Here is an 18,579-nt window from a genome sequence, read left to right on the forward strand (position 1 = left end):
CATACGCACACAAGTACGTACATATACAGTACAGTACAGCAGCATCTCTGCCCATGGTCCTATGGCTGGCCTTGTTCGCGGCCCGTTCGCCCATCACCGCTCGCTCCTGTTCGCAGCCCAGTCCACAGTCCACAGTCGGACCCCCGTTGAGATGCAGCACCCCGTCGTGACTTGCTGACTTTGCTTGCCCACCAACCCCTCCACACATGCACACACGCACCGCACACACAGACACACTCACACCCACTCGCTCACAGCCAACCACCCATACACACACCCACTTGGCCACCGTCTCGTTGCTGTCACTTTGTTATTCTAGTCCTTGTTGTTGTTGTTGTTGTTGTTGTTGTGGTTCTTCTTCTTCTTCTTCTTCTTCTTCTTCTTCTTGTTGCTGTTCCAGCCGTTGCAGGGACCGACTCGAGAGGAGGTGACCCAATCACGCCTCCCCACCCCCACCGCCTCGCCTACCGCGACGATACTGCCCAAACAAGTCAAAGACGCGCCAACGCACACCTTCGACTCCCCCCCCCCCCCTCCCCCCGCCTCTCACCCCAACCCCAGCACACGCCACGCCCTGGAGCCGACAAGGAAAAAGCGCCCAAACCAAAACCAAACCAGCCTTGTCGTCTCCCAACTCGCTCGACTGCCTCATCTGGCCATGCCGTAGTCGACCGTTGGGCCCTCCTCCTCCTCATTCTCCTCCTCCTCTTGCCCTGCTCTCCCTCTCTCTTTGCCAAATTGCACCCCTCCTAGCCTGCCTATTGACTGCCTGACTACGCTTCTCCTCCACCTCTCGTCCTTTCACCGAGAGAATCAAAAGAGAAGAAAAGAAGCGTTGCGTTGTACCGTAGGGCTGCAAAAGGCCTCCTCCATGGCGACATGATCAGAAGAACCCAACTCTCGGCCTCGCCCTCGGCGTTGTCGTCTTCCAATACTACCTCTCCTCCACCGCCGCTGCTGCCCCGTAGGTGCCCTTTTTTTTCGCCTTTCTCACTCTTCGCTCTTCTCTTTGGCTTCTGGTTCCCACACCTCTAGGAGGGTCGTGTTCCTTCGCCGTGCCCAGGCCCAATCGACAATGGGGCCGCGCATCAATGCGCTCTGTACGATGAGCTGGCAGCCGAACCGACGCTGACCCTACTTTGCAGCCCTCTCGCCCACCCTCACCCATCGGTCTTCTCGAAGCCACACGCCCTCGCACAGTACAACTGTCGTCGACGACCCGCCTGCTGAGGCTCCGCCCCGGTCCTCTTCGCCCCCGCCGCCCAGGTCCTCCTCGCCTGGTCCACACCAACCCCCCTCTGCCCATCCTCCCTCCTTCGCCTCGTCCTCGAACAACTCGACCATGGGCAGTCGATCTGGCTTCACACAGGACAGCAATCATCCTCCTCCTCATCACCACCATGACCGCCCCTCGACCACGGCCCACCGACCTCAAATGTCTGCCTCCATGTCTGCGCCTGCTGGCCGCCTGCCGCGCCTGCTCCCGGCTGATCTCTCCTCCTACTCGGACCCATACCTGCCTACAGGAGCCATACCCACCTCGGCCACTTCCCTCGCAGAACTCGCCCACCTGATCCGCCTCCAGGGCTACCAGGAGCAGCGCAAGGCCTACTCGCGCGTCCGTCTGCACCGATGGCTCGTCTCCAGTGCCCTCTCTGCCCGTCTGGTCCATTGCGGTGAGCTGGCCTACCGCACCCTCGTCGACAATTTCAGGTCCGATGACAAGAAGGGGTTTGCCTCGTTGTACAATGCCCTCACCGATGTCCGCAATTCCTGCGACGTCACACGCCAGTATGCTTTGCTCGAACCCGACTTGGAATTCGCAAAGTCCAAATGCATCCAGGGCGAAAAACTGTCTTCCTCCACTTTCCTCAACCAAGTACCGTCCAAGATTTTGGACGATCTCTTGGACTTTATTTCTGAGATTCGTACCAATCCTGATTTCCTTGCTGCTCGTATTTCTACTCTTTCGCAGCAAGAACTCGCTTCCTTGACCTCTTTCCGTCAGGCTCTCGATCCCATTGATTCCGTCATGGCCATGCAGGCCCGCGGCAAGCATATCGGTGCCCACAAGGCCGCCCACCAGCAAGGCTCCAATCCAGTCGAGCGCTTGCTGTCCTTTCAGCGTCATGACCCCCTGGCTGCCCTCATGTACTCCATCTTTGCCAACTCGTCGGGCCCGGACTCAGCCGAGGACCTTCGCCGGACCGAAGTATGGGCCACTACCTGCGCGAAGCTGATCAAGGACCTCAAGAGCAACGCCGCCTCCAATTTCATCCGCACCGTCCTCGATGTATATGCTGGCATGCGCGAATGGCCCGGCAAGTCCAATCTCGAGCTCTATCTCATGCGCGTCCTCCAGGATGGCCAGTTCCTTTTGGAAAAGGTAGACGAGTCCACGGCACGCACGAGCACCCAGCCGGTACAACGAAGCTCCAAGGACACCATTGCCGCTGATGAGTTTTTTGACAAGGCCGTGAAGCATCTTTTCGAGGTCATAGACGATGAGCCTAGCGCTGGCGGCATCCCCGAGGGTATCCTAGAAATCGGAAATGCCATACTCCGGAAATTGGAAGAAGAAAAGAATCTCCGCAAGGCTACCCAGAATTTCTTTGTCTCTCGTTGGCTATTTTCTACATTCCTGTTGAATGCCATCATACACCCTGAAGTACGTTTTTTTAAAGCTGAATATTTCCCCCCTTCCCCCTACAACACTCTTCTTTTTTTTTTGTGTCTGACATGTCACAGACACATGGCATCATGATTGGCCATCATATTAGCGAACTCGCCCGCCAGAGGATCCTCAAGGAGATAGCTATCCGAGCGCAAAAAATGGTCCTGGACATGACCTACAATTGGTACGACTTTCCATTTGGCTCACCTTCTTCCTACCACCGCGTAACTAATCTTGATTGTAGGCGGCAGCAAGTTCCAGTTCTCCCGGAGATACGTGTCCATATTGAGAACATCTTGGCCAGGTTCAAGCATACAAAAAGTCCGGCAAAACCCATTCTGCTTCCTGCAAAGGCCATTACCTCCCCCAGGGAGACCGTCGAGGTGCAACCTTTTATTGTCCTCTCCCCAGCTGATATCATCACCATGGTAAATGCCTTGTTTCCCGAGCGACGGCCAACGTCGAGCCATCTCGACAAGGAGCGTCAACCGAGGACGGGCCCCACATCCTCTGCTTCGTCACTTTCTGGTGTTTCTATTCCCTTTCGAAATGCCGCGGCCTCGACGGGTGATGCAAGCTCCATTTTGAGTGCCAGCGCTTCATCTGTGACGAGCGACCAGACTTCTCGCGAGCCTCTGTTGGACAGCAGTTCGTCGACGACAACAACTGAGCACCAAGTAGAAGCGAAAATCGCCCCCACGGACCAATATGGAAAGCGCTTGAGGATGGCATGTGCTGAGATGACGCGGATCCTAGGCCCCGAAGCTACTTCTGGGTCGTGCCACCCTTGCGCCGAGCGATGGGCTGTGCTCTACGTCTCTGCTGATGGCAAACAGTTGAAACCGCGGATGCGCAAAGACTTTGACGACGAGGACGAGCACGATGACGACTCACCTGATAGCGATAGTAGTGACGACGAAGGCGCCGGAGACAGATTTGATCTTGGAAACGACTACCATCAGCTCAAGGAAGCGATCGCCAAGCTAGTGGAGGAGTGGGAGATTCCAAAGGAGCTAGCGCCTGACAGCGAATCCAAGAACTTCAGTAACCGAATGACGACTCGAAAGAGTACGCGAGGCAGACCAGTACGACACGTGAGTGAGAATCTGGGCTCACGCAACCCATACAATGCGACACAAAGTCAAAGTCAACTCAGCAACATGATTGCAAGCCAGCGCAACGTTTCCTCGCGCCGCTCTCCACAACACCCGAGAGGAGGTAGCAGCAGCAGCAGCCCACAGGTTACTGAAAAACAGAGCAACGCCTCTGTCCTGGTCACCATGCTCGAAACGGCCATGCAACAATGCCAAGCACGTTCCGACTTTGTCAATGCACACATGTACTTCAAGACGCTCCAAAGTCTGCGAAGGCTCACCTCGCCTACCCTGGTCAAGAATGGCTATGCTGCACTTCTCAATTACTTTTCTCGTGGGCCTCGCGATCTGCTTAGCAAGGCTGCCAATGCCATTGAAGAGTTCGAGGCCTGGTTTGTTTGGCTGAAGCAGTCGCAGGAGCGTTCCGACGCAATGATTGAGGAAATGATGCAGACATTCAAAAATATGCGCGACAAGATGTGGTACATTTCTGACGTGCGAGGGTCCAAGCCCTACGCAGAAGCCCGAGATGTTGCCATTGCGCTGAAGATTATGGGACAGCAGTCGAAGACGCTGGACGGCAAACCCCCCGGTCCCCGATCACGCAACTATTCCAAGTCGTCGGCCAACAACTTTTTGCTGAAGAATGAAGCCCAGCTCGTTGACATCATGTCAGCTTCCCAAGACTTTGGGGGGCCCAACAAGCTATCTGATGAGCAGTCACAAATTACGCTCAAGTGGCTCACAGACTATGGCGTCGAAAATTTTTGCAAAGGAGAAGAACGTATTCATCGCTTCTGCCTCGAAGTCGACAAGTGTGTCAACACAATCATTGGCGAGGGTCTGCTGGATGGTCCCGTACTCTGGGCTAGTGACTTGTACAAGCGAGACCAGCAGGTCCTGGAAAGTGGACGGCAAAAGGGTGACCTCTTCCTCACTGGTGTCGGCACACTGTCGATTGCAGGCGATGAAGAGTACGAAACTCACGGACAATCGGGCCCGCGCAACCTCGACTTTGCCAATCGCCCAAGCCATGGCAGCCTACGATCGGTTGCCAATCGCAATGATAATCAACATGGCTTTGACCAGAGCCCCTGGGGCGGCCGAAGTCCTGTTGAATCCTCTCATGACTACTTTAGCGGATCATCATCTCTTCCTTCGATGGACTCTGTAGCCACCTTCTGGTCTCCCTTTCAGACACAGGCCCAATCTCCCACCAACACTACCAGTATTCGCCCGCGGACTGCATCCTCGTCCAAAGGCACAGTTATGCTGAAGCAATCCGCCAGTGTCAACGAAGACAAGCGCCGCTTCATGCTCGACTTGAAGCAGACGCTCACAGGCTTGTTGCTGAGCGACTTAGGGACCATGGTGTTTGCGTCTGGAAGTGAGACGGACTCTTGGTTCGGCGGCGACTTGCTGGAGGATTGCATACAACGCAGAGAGGAGGAGGAGCGCCAGCGCAAGAAGCAACTGGCCAAGAAGAAGAGCACGAAGAATATGCGCAAGCAAAATCTTCCCGATCATAGGAATGCTGCCCCCCTGGAGGCGCTTGGTCGACCTGAGCGGGGTCTAGCTGCGCCACCTGTTGCGACGTACCAGAATGCTGCCGCCTCGGACGTGCACCACTCGGCTGGTGAACACTCTTCCACTTCAAGCGATGCCACGTCGCGCTCGTCTGGCCATTCGGCGGCCAAGAAGGCAGGCTTGCTAGAGTTTCCCTACAACGTCGCCTTCCGACGATTGCTCAACAGGTTCGAGACGCACCCCAATCCCTTCGCGAAGCTGCATGCTCTGTATGAGCTAGAGCAGCTCATCATCGCCTCGCTTTCCTCCCGTTCAGGTCGTTCGTACAACAGCCGCCGTGAGACGCTACCGCCTGTCCCTCAATCACCAACACTCGGTGCCATGCCCGAGCTTAGCTCCCGTGAGCCGGCCACGCACACCTCTCGCGCACAAAATCTAGAGCAGGCTATTGCCAACTGTGAGGAGCGTCGATCACACAGCATGACGGTGGAAAGGGCAAGCAATGCCTCACCCTTGCCCAGTCGCAGCGGAGCCCGCTCTCCTGTTGGAATGCCGAGCACTGACATGATCGTTGACGTAATTCAAGGTCTGTTCCGGGACGCCAACATTCGTCCAAAGACGCTCTTTAGAGATCTTCAGTACATTGCTTCCTTCGTTCCAGCTCAGATGCTGGACAAGACCGCAAGAGGGAAAGCTTTTTGGGACGTTGGTCTCGCTGCTCTGGGCCTCAAGCAGGATGTCTGTCGCATAATGGTTGAGCTCGTCGACGAGGTCATAACGCAGAATTCCAAGCGTGACGCCGAAGTCAAGCAAAGCAATGGCGGCGCAGCCGAAAAGGCGGGGGGCATCACAGCTTCCTTGCCTCCGTCGATCGACGAGCCAATGTCGAGGTACACCATGGAAGATGCTGCACGAATGCTCCTCATCACGGCCAAGGAAGGAGATGCTGTGGCTGAGCGAGAACTCGCCATTTTCTATCTCACCTCCCCCGAGCTTGTACACAGGACCGTGCTGCCCCTGACCAAGCCAAGTGATGTCTTCAAGACAGAGTTGCTCAATCGTGAGAGGAAAGCGTCGCAGGACCCAACTCGAAGCGATCCAATGACCATGTGTGTTGCCCAACACTGGATGGAGCAGTCTATGCGCGGCGGCGACCACCTCGCTGCAAAATACTTGCGCCAGCGCAGCGAGCTCGAGAACATAAATCCTCCAAGAGCACAGTGAGATTGCGTTCTCTTGTTGCATCTCTTTCCTCCTTGCTCGACATATTTCCAACGATACCCCGACCTCAGTATGCATGATTGCCCCTTTTATTTCTTGAACTTTTTTTTCAAGCCCATCGCATCCGAGCACTGCGCGACTTTTCACACATGGACCAATATGCATGCATAGCGAGGGTGTTCCATGTTTCTATTGCTCGCACACTTTTACTTTCGGCATCGATTCTTTCCGTTAGCATGATTCCCCCTTGTTTCTTGGCTTTCTTCTTACTCTGACTTACTCTTACTCGTCATCTCATGAACTACCTAAACCGGATTTGCATGGATGAGTGCCAGTGGATCCATGGCCATACATTGTGGTGTACAGGACTAATTGATTGAGGATCTTACGAGGCGTTACACTGGTTTATGAAGTACTAGAGATATCCTATAGGGCGACGAATGCATTAACGAAGAGGATAGGTACATTGGGGAGATGTAAGCAACGAATCTCCTTTGGCGTGCATGGGGTTTGGGTTGGTATACTCTGCTTTTTTTGTACACGGATTCGCACGCCACATCAGTAGACCTCCCTGGCACGTGAGTTGAAATGAAGAATGATTGAAAACTTTGCTTTGCTCTCTCCATGTTTCCTAATCATGTGACTGTCCCCGTTTGATGATAGGCTTGCTGAAACCGTTTGCTTGTGTACCTATACCAAGGGTGGGCCACCTACATGTTGACTGATAACAATAGGCTTGTTGACACTTCAAGTCACACCTACTCTAATCCAACTCTAAACGTCATTTTGGACTCGAACCATAGCTCTTACCGAAAAAGCACACACTTTCTTCTTCTACCAGCCATCTCGCCAACTATGGACCCAACAGCACCTCGGATTCGAGCAGTATTCACTGGGGCACACTCCAAGAGACCTGTAGCAAGCAATGGAGCATATCTGTGGGAAACTGTAAGAATGTTTGCTAGCTATGCGTCGCCGGACGCAGAATTTCCTATTGCCAGGTCCTCCCAACTTGACATGGGTAGAAAGAACATCGCCCACAAACACCCATCAACGCCATACTATATGCACTCAAGCAAGCCAATACATACAAGGATCCATCTGAGCAACAAAAATACAACTCATCGTAACATGTATGCCAAGTTTGGTAGTCTACTCAAAATGTCTCTAATCGTTTGTTCTTCCTCGTCTTTTCTTCGTTGCGCGGCATTCGTCGCACCAGTCAACGACTGGATCGGCAATGGTGAGGCTCGTGGCGGAGAGCGAGCATTACTTTTTGACGAGGCTCCACTTGATGACCGTGCTGATCTTGCGGGAGTCTCGAATATAGAGAACGCATCCGAATCACCCAGCTTTGGTTGGGCGGGTACCGGTACGGGCTGAGCGGACTCGAAGAAGGAGAAGTCTACATTTGCCCACGCATCAGCTATGGGTTGCTGTGATGCAGTGTTCGTTTGCAGAGTGTCTGTACCCGCTGGAGGCGGAGACGATGTGACAGAAGCAAAGGTAGAGCTTCCGTCATCTTCCGTTGGTGCGAATGCTGGCTCAAGGTGCGGAATGTCGATAATTGTCTCGTCACATGGTGCACCAACTGGGTCTGCACAATCATTCTCTGACTTGTGTAACACAGCAAAGTCGGCAGGTAGTACAGACGATGGCTTCTTCGGATCATGGTCGAATATGACCATTTCAGGTCGTTTGACCGGCTTCAAGATTCCTGGACCAACAGGACCCTGTTCTACACCCAATGAAACGAAAGACCTGGGTCCAAAGATGGCCGAAGTTGGAGAAATGGTGCCTTTCAGGCGCGTAATGTGCGAGGTCTGCATGGTATCTGCAGGCTGCTTTTGCACGAAGAATGATCGGTTCGACGGTGGTGTCGCAGGCAGTGCGGGAAGGGTGTCGCTAGCAAGTGCAGCTTGCAAAATCGTTTTTGAAGTTTCAAGTTGTGTTGGGATTGGACTGCCTACCATCTCTCCCCATTCATCGTCATCCTCTACTGGAGCAACAGCAGCACCATCATCATCAGTTTGCTTTATTTTCGTATCGATACTGCCGGAGGTGTTAAGTGGTTCTGTGAGCGCTGGGAGCGAAGAAGTTATAGGAGGTGGTGCAATTGGATCTGCTGCGCCCATGGTTTCAAAAGGTTGGATTGAAACTATTTCGCACATCCCTAAATCTGGGGATGTAGTTGTCACCGAAACAGCCCGACTCTCTCGATTTAGCTGACATGCCTGGACTGGGTTTGCTGTTAGAGGTGAAGATGCAGAGCGTGGTGCAGGACTGTCAAGCTTCCAATAGTCGGCGGTCTCAGCAGAGCTCCAATCGAAAGCTGCCGATGCACTTGTGTTCACTGGTGGAAGACTTTGCCTTGCAGGAATGACGGCGCGTGGAGTTGGGACATGAGACTTCGTGCGTGAGTGAACCAACGGTCTCTTGGGCTCCAATGGTGCAGACGTGTCCCAATAGAAAGACGCTCTTGCGCCAGGGCCAGTGCCAGAGAGGCGATCCTCGCGCGCCCACCTTCCTACAACTTTGTTCACTTCTTTTCTAATCTCTGAATTCGCCCACGTAACTCGGATATAATTGTCATCTGCATTGCCGTTGTTGTACTCTCGGAGTGTTTGTTTGCGTGTAAGCCTGTACCAAGCTTTTCGTGCTGCTGTCGAATAGATTGGATCATCTGGTGCCTCTTCGTCTTGTTTGCCTAATTTCTGGAGAGGACGAAAGAGCTCATCCAAGAGTGTTGTGTCAACTCGGAAGATATTGTCTTTGAATATCTGTTGGGCAGGCGCAGGTTCATTTTGGAATGATTGCGAGTCTGGCGATGTATCTTCTTCAATGTCACCAACGTTCGAACCAAGAACATTGTCTTTCTGGGGGACTCTTTTGGTGTTATTTTTCGTCAAAAAGCTGGCCGCTTCGTCGGGCACACCTTCTTGGACGGATTCGGATCTTCCTTTGCCCTCTTGCCGCGACTCCACGGCAGATTCCTCGGGGACATCTAGCCCATGACCCGAGGACTTGTTTGCTCCACGATCTTCTTCAATGGATGTCCGTGGCGATTCTGCTGGTGGCTCATTGTGACTTCTCTCAGAGAGCGACGTAGATGGACGAGCAGAAGAATCATCGTCGGGCTGTATTTGGCCCAAAGATTCAATTGTCGTGTCATGCGGCGAACTGCCTTGTTGGACAGTGGTCGTTGAATCGGATGCTTCTGAAGGTACGCTGTCTGTTCCAGCTCCGGTGCGGTGTTCCTGATGCCAACCGTGACCGTCTACCGGTGGTGTAGACTCGCCATGTCCCTCCACATCCCACTCTCTGCCAACCTGAAATGGATCATGGCCATCAGGGGTTTTTGCATCACCCGTGAGCGCATGTGGTGTCGTTGCGGTCGGTACCGTAGGCTGCGGAGCGATTGCCCAATCGCCGAAGCTGTGATCTTCATTCCCCCATCCTGCGTCATCCAGAAATCCGTTCAGAAGCACCGGCGCCGAGGTGTGCGCCGATGGCAGCGGCGATGTCACCTCGGCCTTCGAGGCAGACGCGTCGTTGGCATTGTCGCTCCAAGGGTCGCCCCAGTGATCCATGTTCCAATGTCCGTGCCAGATTCATAGTGAGGAGCTTCTACGGGAGAAGCATCTCATGGAGAGGCAAGCGCTGTAGTGAGAGCATTGCAGATAGAGGCAGTCGCCAAATGGTGAAAGCCAGGTTGCGTGGAGAGAGCGGAGGTGCCTGCCAAGCCGGACCCTGGTAGACCCGCCCCGTTCGCCTCAAATAGCCGCAGCACTCCGAGACATCCATGGACGGCTGTGGCATGTCATCTTTCACGACTCTGATGTTTTACATGTGACAATTGCAATCACCAGGCGCAACAAGGAATTCTCTCCGCATGAAAAAGAACATCTTCCGCTAGATGGAGATGTCGTCTACAGTATTAGCTTTTTGTTGAGATAATCGCTATGCAAAATAGGCTGAAGACAGAGATTCGGCCTCGACAATATGAACCAATCCCCCAAACGCCGAACGACCATGCGAGAACTGAGCGTCAAGCCGTTGGATGCGTATCCTCATACTCTTCACTGCCGTTTCCGTGGTGTATTCCCTGCCAAACCAATCGCTAAAAAAGAGAGGACGACCATGGGGTTCTGCTATCGGACGGACTCAATCACTGAGATGTCATCAATAGCATCCTCATCCGCGTCGTGAAGGACCTTCTTGAGCCCATTGTCAACCTGTACGGCACCTATCTCCTCCTTGGGAACCCAGATCAACTGTATGACACCAATGAACGCCACAAGACCCAGACCAAAGAAAGCGACTCCAGAACCACCGAGAGAGTAGAAGAGTCCGACAAGCGGGGAGGAAACCGTCCTAGCTAGACAGCAGGCGGACATGGCGATGCCATTTACGCGGCCGAGTACAAGTGGTGAAGGTATGGCCTTCTTCATGAGAATCAACGCACATGGGAACACGAGGATGCCATAGAATGCCTGTAGGACGAGCGAAAAGTAGACACCAGGCGACCAAAACTCATGTGGAAGAGCGGTGATGAATGGGACGATGATGTAAGTCGTCGGGTAGAGGATGATCATCCAGATGAACGTCCTCCAGACACCAGCCCATTCTACAAAGATGGGGAAAATAAAGCCTTGGACGAACAGTGTAATGACGCCATTGACTGCCAGAAACGTACCCACATGTGGCAAGTCCATCCCGAGGCCACCCTTAAAGTCCAAGCCAGTATGGATTGGCTTATCCTGGATGTAAACTGGGAGAATGGAGACGAAAGCCATTTGATGGAAAGCGAAAATAGACATGGCAAGTATGACCATGGCCACAGTCTGATTGAAAGTTTTGCGGGGCTTGGGGGCGGGCTGTCTGCGCATAGGCAATACATCGTGTGGTGCAATCCGAATCGAATGCATGGTACCGAACGAGGAGCGGCGGATATCGAAGCGCTGGTCAAAAGGCATCGGCATGCCCTCCTCCATGAACGACGCGCGCTTACGGATTTGTCGCATGCTGCCTTGAACAGAGATGGAAGCCAAGCGTTCACGAGTAAAGCTCGCAATAGATCCCCTGGGCCGTAACGATCCGGCCATGGAACCACGGACTTCACGGTCCCGAGTATGGGTCTGTGGAGGGAGGAGACGGCTTCTTTCGTTGGACTCGTTGATCGTGTCGAGGTGGTCATGGTAGTCGTGATAATCCGTGGTGCTGTTTTCTTCCTTTTCCTCACGTACCAAGGTTTCCTCTAGGAAGAAGCAACCTTGAATGATGGCTAAGACGATTCCTATGGCCGCTGCGAGATTGGGCAAAAGATACGGGTAACGTCCAAAGAGGCCATCTTGGGCAAACGTATTGGGGAAGAACTCTGCTGGACGGGCCAGGAAGCCGCCCATGGCCGAACCGATGATGCCTCCCAGCGTCCAGACAAAAGGCTGCGTGGCATATGCTTTGGCTAGTCTGATTTAGCATTCCGCTGCCAGATGCGGGAGTGCGCGATTTACATACGTTCATGTGCTGGGTTCTTGACCATTTCAGCAACCATGGTCTGCATGATAGCCACATTTCCATTTAGAGCCCCGCCAATAAAGCGGGCAAGCAGTGCAACCCAGTACGTGGGCGCCATACCGAAGACAATGCTCGACATGGCGACGCCAGCCAAACCAATGAGCGCGACCGGTTTTCGGCCATAGACATCAGAGATCATACCCCACCCTGGAGCCGTCATGGCCTCTGCAATGGCATAAGCCGAGACCAACAGGCCGGCGTAGAAGGAAGCATCGTCTTTGGGAATGCCCAAGTCCTGGACCATCAGCCATGAGTAGGCGAGAATGGAGTTGAAGGCAAGAGGCTCGGAGAATCGGCATATTCCTGTCCGAAGTCAACAGCCGTGCAAGCAGCCCTTTTAGGAGAGCAAGACCATTCGGGGCGGGCATACCAATGATGATGAGCTGTTTGGTGGGAAAGGGAGCATCCTTTGGGTCGGGCGGCATTGTAGCGATATGTGTTGGGAGGACAAGGAGGTTGGGGAGATTTGCATGCGTGCGTATCAAGAGAGACCACCAACCCAGGAGGCTTTGAGGGTTGCCCAGGTGGTGAGTGAGTGAGTATTCAAGTAAGTAGATAGACAGTCGGAAAGGAACAAGTGCCCGCTTATCACAACGGGCCGATGTTTCCCCTCCATCGGATTGACGACCGTGCGCGCGACTACTGTAGGAAGGTAACGAGTGGGCCAAGGGCAACAGTGCCATTTGACGACACAAAATGCGTCCGGCCTACTACAAAGACGACATTTGGAAACCCTCCCAGCCCTAGAGTACCGTACCGTGTCGATTGCTTGCAGGATGCAGCCATGTATCCACATCCATCTGAAAACACCCCAGGCTCTCCTTCTCGCCTCATGGCCGTCGCTTGGGGCTACCGTATTGTGTACGGAGGCTGGACGAGGAAATCCCGGCACGAAAGCCTTTCCTTCAGCCTCTGCAGTCCGGCCGTGCATCAAGAAGTTGGACAGAGGACAATAAGCCTTGCCGGTGGCACAAGGCTGCTTGAGCTCGCCGTTCATGGCTACGTCACGACAAATACCAGATTGCCAACCTGGGCTGGACAAAAGACGCAGAGGCAGGGCGCAGACGGGAGCAACCCTGTTCGGAGCATCAGCTTGCTCACCGCACTTTGGCCGCACCATCCACCCCTATGATGGCGTAGAGACAAGGCAAACCCAGCTTTACTCAATCTCCCTCTTGCTGATCAGCAGCAGCCATTCAGAGCACATTCCTGCAGTCCAGCCATGGCCACTGTCCGCGGAGCATTTGACAACCCTTGCATTCCTAGCCATGCTGGAGGTTGGCGTTGAAGCTCGAGTAGGTAGGCCAATAGCATGTCAACCCAAGTCCACAAGATACTACCTACCGCACATTACTTAGTACTTACCTGGTGGCGCCACCAAGCGTCACGCGCTGTCGAGCCTTCAAGCACATCAACGTTGCGCGCCTACCGGCCTAGTAGGTACCGTCTGCTGCTCCCAATATCACTGCACAACCTCAAACACCAATGGCCTAGGCTGGCACTGGCAGCTTTACCACGCGCCTTATCTGCGGGGTGACACGAGGCCCAGTTTCCATCAAGAGAGATTGCATGTATGAATTGCACCCCATCTCCGCCTTACCAGGACCCCGCAGCAGTGAACGGTGTGATGCAGCTGCGGATCATCGCGGTACCGGTACTTGGCAAGCCTACATACTTGGTACTCCACTACTTGCTCACACCTTTCCTCGTGACTGATCTTTTTGCCCAGCACATCGGAAGAAAGATTGACCCCGTCAAAAGCAACCTCAAAAGAATATTGTGGTATACATGGGTGTAGTAGAGAGGTACCGAGTTCCATCCAGTCGAAGCCCACCCTAACGATCATTGCGGCCGCTGTTGTGCCGTGTCTGGGGTCAGCCAATACAATGTGACCCGAGGCGATCTAGCCGCCAGCTTCGCTTATCGATTCCGACACATTGTGTAACTCGCTTGTTATTTATCTGCGAAACGATCAAGTTTCCTTCCAATCTGCCTTCCTTGCCCACTGCCATCAAATTTTGAGTGGAGCGATGCAAGTTCGCTTTCAACCCTACAGGACCGCGAAGAAATCGTTCGTTTCCAGAAACGAACATAGTCATGCAGAGTTCAACGTTTCTGCTATCGCATGCTCCAAGCCACAAGTAAAGACAAGGAAATGGACAAAGACTACAAAAGGGACAGTCCACACAAGCAACCCCTGATCAATTCCATCAGAACAAGGGTAGAGTAGCTAGCTAGCTAGCTATCCCCTCAAGTCTCAAACTTTGTTCTTCAGAGCCATGATGAGAAGCACTAGCCAGGCATGTGTAATGTATGTAAGCAGACACACGTGGTTGACCACATGCACACCATTCAACCTATGCTCAAAAAGGTATAGACTATCCGACACCCAATCCGACTTCAATTTCAACAAGATGGATAATACTTGCCCACAGATCCTTTGATACCCGGGCTTGGAGCTTCGGCTGTAACACATCAGTATTACTCACTTCCTCTGGTTTGCCCACTCACTCGACTTCTTCCATGCTTCATACTCAAACTCGAACACGGCGCCCACTTCGCCACAAGCCCTTATGCGCCCTTCATCGCAAAGAATACCCTTCGCTTGGTTGATCTCGCACATCCTCTTGGCTGCACGTTTCTGCTCATCTGCACGCTTTCCTACCTGCTTGGCTGGATGATGGAACCTGGCTAACCTGGTGAAAGCGCTACGACGTCTTGCGGGGCTTGGATAAGAAGTTGTTGCTGCGCTCGCTCGATGAACCTAAGGCGGTGACTTGGTAGACCAAAGAAAGTCAGGCCTCCGGTACGACTTCTGATTATCATTACGATACGATCCAGAGTGACCAGCGTATCTTATAACATCATGTTTTCGAAAACAGATGCAAAGTCCCTGGTGTCGTCCACAAAATCAATGATTGAGGAACACGGTCTCCTCAGGTAGTAACAAGACAATCGCGAGAGGTCTATAACACTAAGTGGATGCTGTTCTGGTCGCATGAACCACCTGTCGTACACATTGCCCCTGAGAATCGACATGATGGTTAGTGTTTCGGTATGAAATGCTCGATCGATGAGAGCAGGGATCCTAAAATTCAGGGCGTCATTTTCGTGAAATATCAAGCCCCGCCATTCTTGCTCTCTCTCTCTCTCTTACACACACACATATATATATATATACGACTATTTTATAACAACTGTATATTCCAGACTACGCTTGATGCTACTTCCCATTTGCCCGCCCCCACTCCTCAAACTCCCTCTTGTCCTTCTCCTCTGCTGTCTCGGGCGCCACAGCTCCAGCAGAAGCGGCCGGAAGCCCATAAGACCTGGCAACAATACGAACCAGATGATCCATGGTTTCATACAACACCACCGGGGGCGCAGCAGTCATCTGTACAATAGCTGGTGCCAGTGCAGACGGTTGCGGAGCTTGGAGAGAAAGGCCCGAGGCATAGCTTCTGCCAATCAATGGGTCTCGTGGAAAGAGGTGAGATGGCCGATAGCTCAAGTGGGCCTGTTTATCGTTTCCGTCACGTCTTCATCCAGGGAGAGCAAAGGGAATCTCTTAACGTTGTCGACAAAGGCCTCGAGTTCGTAGAAGCTCTGTGCTTCTATCAAGGAATGACCCCTCATCGGAATCATCGAAAGACCAGCTCGGTAACCGAACATTTGTTTATTTTAGGACGCCGAAGAGTTAGGAGACTAGGCTTGGGTAGAATTGAAAAGGGCGTTTACACGACTCTGTAAGGGTGTTTTTTTACCGCTTCTTTGAATCAGGTGTAAGAGATTGCGTAGTTATTGAGAAGGGCAACCAAGAGAGTAAAGAGATTTAGAGCCAGTTCAACAGTGAAGCGAATGAAATCGGCCATGATTGCCAGGTGATGAAAAAGACTTCACGCCGACCGGGTTTTCAAGTGATGACCACCGGTCAGATACCTCTTGATGATAATGATTTCAACATGAGGCTCAAAAAAAGATCATCTGCTATTGTGGAGTCCAGTAATGCACATCATCTTGGTGAAGGGTTCCACATTCACTCTCGGTACCGTACATGTACATGAGCCACCATGTGGATGACGAGTATATCAAAAGAGAAGCAGCAATGGAATGCCTTGATAGGTCGGTCATCACAAAACCGATTGAAGCTGCAGAGCCAATGCATGCTTACTCTAGCAAGCGCCCTATGCACGCTCATGATATCAGTGAATAGGGGTGGGTGTGGGTGTCAAGAACAAAGGATGGAACATAAACGACACAGGGAACCTGTGCTTGGGACGCCCAAGAGAGTTCGAGGGCGGATTTCGGATTGTGAATCGTGCATTCTTTTCCATGTTGTGTCTAATGTATCCAAAGGGTATCACTTCCTAGTGCGCCCGAAAATGCTCATGAAACCTTCCTTGTCTGCTGCATAGCCTGTTGAAAGCTCAACATCAGACATGGCTATCCCCTCTGCCTCCCTCCATCCTCGCCCTAATATCCCGAACAAGGGCTTTTGCATCCTCAACCTCGACCCCATCCTGACAAAGCTCATTGGCCAACTCCATGGCCCTCGCATACATGCCGCGCATATACTCCCATCGCGAAAGCCACAGCCTCGCCTTACTTGTCGTCGCTGTAACGCCGACCCCGCTCGCATCCGCGCCCTCCTCACCCTCGGGTCCCTCCTCCTGGGCCAGCACCAATTCCATGTAAGCCGCGGCCTCGTTCATATTGTGTATCCGCTCGTATAGCAAGGCAATCTGATAGAGGACCTCTGGATCCAGGACGCCACCGCCGAGACCAGACACCTCGCCACTACCAAAGGAGCTCCCGACACCGGCATCATAGTAAGATCCTGCGACGAGTGCACGCTTGTATGCGCGGATGCCATTCATAATCTTGCCGACTTTGCCAAAACATTGGCCGACTGCCATCCAGAGCTTTGGATCGTAGGGGCGCAGCGCGGCGGCGCGTTGATGGTAGAAGAGGGCATACGAATGCATCTCCAAGACCTCATACGTCTGGCCTAGACCGTACCAGGCGCGGTAGTCTTTGCGATTTACATCGACGGCGCGGCGGTAAGACTCAATGGCAGCATGCGTATTCTTCATCTCTACAAACTCGTGGCCCATGAGCGTCCAGGCAGACAGAAAGGTGCGATCGAGGGTGAGGGCGCGGCGGAAGTACATGACAGCCTTTTCGTGCTCCGACTTGAGCGAGTAGAAGTTTCCGACGACACAACATGTCTCTGGGCGGAACTTGTCGGTTGCGGTGGCGAGTTGGGCGAGGAAGGCGAGCTTGGGGCGCATGCCCATGACATAGAGAATGTTGGAGTAGTTGTCGAGGTGGTCGACACGATGTGGATCGGAGATGAGGAGGTCGGAGAAGATTTGCTCGGCGTCGTCAAAGTCTTTGTTATGGTAGTGTAAGAGGGCGCGTTGGGTTTTCAGAAACGCCGAGGTGGGGAAGATGTCGAGTATCTGGGACAAGGAGTGATGAATCTGCTCGTTGACCGCATACAGTTCCTGGGATGCCGAGACGTGGAAGATGAAGGTCATGAGATTTTGGGGGAGGCGCGTGACGAGCTTACCAAGCTCCTCGACCGTATTCAGTAGGCCCTGCAGTTCCTGCCAGGCTGCCCAATTGAAGGTGTAGTGGTGCACGCTCTTGACCAGGTAGTCGACGGCCAGCGCTTCGTTTTTGCCCTTGGCCAGCACCATGCCGTAGAGGTACTCGAGCCAGCCCTGCGGTCGGCGGCCGCTGGTAGGCAACTTCTTGAACCATTCTTCCAGCACGGCGGAGACGGCGGGGAGCTCCTTGTTCAGCGTGACGCCACCATCCTGGGGCCCCAAAATCATCTCGCTGTCTTCGTTCATGCGCTTCTCGCCTGCCAAAAACTTGGCATACAGGGCGAGGAAGAGGGATTTTTGGCTGAGGGTCGTGGGCAAGGCGGCTGTTGGCTGTGGTTGTGCTTTGCCTTGTGAAGGAAGGCGCGGGAGGGGCCCGGGGAGGAAGACGGCGGCGCATCGATCGAACTCGCGGCAGTCAAAGTACGTCTTGGCGAGGAGGAAGCGGTGGGCTTCGCGAGCCTCGAGCCGGGCCTCGATGGGGTCTTTGGTGATGCTCATGGCGGGCGTGGGTGTGGCGGGGGCCGGTGTGCCAGACATGGGCGAGCCGACATCTGTGTCCGAGTCGGCGTGGTCGTCGGCGGCGGGGAGGGAGTTGAGCAGTTCTGCAGCCCTTGGTCAAATGAATATCAGTTCAGACAAGCGACGGGCGTTGCTTTTGCTGTCATGCATGTGGGAATCGTTCGAACACACCACTTGGCTGAATGATATAGACAACGTTCCGTCGACGAGACGACAGCATCCTGCAGCTGGGCCTTGAGCTGGGCCTCATCAGCTGGGGACAATGCGCCCATGGCCAATTCTCTCTACCTAGCAGGATGTGGGCCGGTCACTGGTACTAACAAGGTGTGTGTGTGTGTGTGTGTGTGTGTGTACC

The 18,579-nt window shown here is 53.4% G+C and overlaps 6 protein-coding genes across 6 annotated transcripts; 2 read left to right on the forward strand and 4 right to left on the reverse strand.

The window, feature by feature from the left end:
* Positions 1-879: 879 nt before the first annotated feature.
* IAQ61_011117 (uncharacterized protein) lies at positions 880-6,519 on the forward strand (the record flags this gene model as incomplete). The annotated part of the gene is made up of 4 exons (XM_003843613.2): positions 880-964; positions 1,146-2,668; positions 2,749-2,858; positions 2,919-6,519. The coding sequence occupies 4 exons, from the start codon at positions 880-882 to the stop codon at positions 6,517-6,519; spliced, it is 5,319 nt and encodes a 1,772-aa protein (XP_003843661.2).
* A 1,118-nt stretch (positions 6,520-7,637) lies between these two features.
* Positions 7,638-10,106, reverse strand: IAQ61_011118 (uncharacterized protein; the record flags this gene model as incomplete). Its single annotated transcript, XM_003843615.1, has 1 exon — positions 7,638-10,106. One exon carries the CDS (start codon positions 10,104-10,106, stop codon positions 7,638-7,640), a length of 2,469 nt encoding a protein of 822 aa, XP_003843663.1.
* Positions 10,107-10,667: 561 nt separating this feature from the next.
* IAQ61_011119 (uncharacterized protein) lies at positions 10,668-12,518 on the reverse strand (the record flags this gene model as incomplete). The annotated part of the gene is made up of 3 exons (XM_003843616.2): positions 10,668-11,980; positions 12,034-12,396; positions 12,464-12,518. The coding sequence occupies 3 exons, from the start codon at positions 12,516-12,518 to the stop codon at positions 10,668-10,670; spliced, it is 1,731 nt and encodes a 576-aa protein (XP_003843664.2).
* Positions 12,519-12,877: 359 nt separating this feature from the next.
* On the forward strand, positions 12,878-13,225 carry IAQ61_011120 (uncharacterized protein; the record flags this gene model as incomplete). Its single annotated transcript, XM_066099058.1, has 1 exon — positions 12,878-13,225. The coding sequence occupies one exon, from the start codon at positions 12,878-12,880 to the stop codon at positions 13,223-13,225; it is 348 nt and encodes a 115-aa protein (XP_065950577.1).
* Positions 13,226-14,499: 1,274 nt separating this feature from the next.
* Positions 14,500-15,749, reverse strand: IAQ61_011121 (uncharacterized protein; the record flags this gene model as incomplete). Its single annotated transcript, XM_066099059.1, has 4 exons — positions 15,667-15,749; positions 15,342-15,610; positions 14,605-14,819; positions 14,500-14,558 (listed from the first exon to the last, which is right to left on the reverse strand). Exons 1-4 carry the CDS (start codon positions 15,736-15,738, stop codon positions 14,500-14,502), a joined length of 615 nt encoding a protein of 204 aa, XP_065950578.1. The 5' UTR covers positions 15,739-15,749.
* Positions 15,750-16,526: 777 nt separating this feature from the next.
* Positions 16,527-18,496, reverse strand: IAQ61_011122 (uncharacterized protein; the record flags this gene model as incomplete). The annotated part of the gene is made up of 2 exons (XM_003843619.1): positions 16,527-18,315; positions 18,396-18,496. The coding sequence occupies 2 exons, from the start codon at positions 18,494-18,496 to the stop codon at positions 16,527-16,529; spliced, it is 1,890 nt and encodes a 629-aa protein (XP_003843667.1).
* Between the last annotated feature and the right edge of the window lie 83 nt (positions 18,497-18,579).

Source organism: Plenodomus lingam, assembly GCF_022343315.1.
Source record: "Plenodomus lingam strain CAN1 chromosome Unknown scaffold_20, whole genome shotgun sequence".
Taxonomy (NCBI): domain Eukaryota; kingdom Fungi; phylum Ascomycota; class Dothideomycetes; order Pleosporales; family Leptosphaeriaceae; genus Plenodomus; species Plenodomus lingam.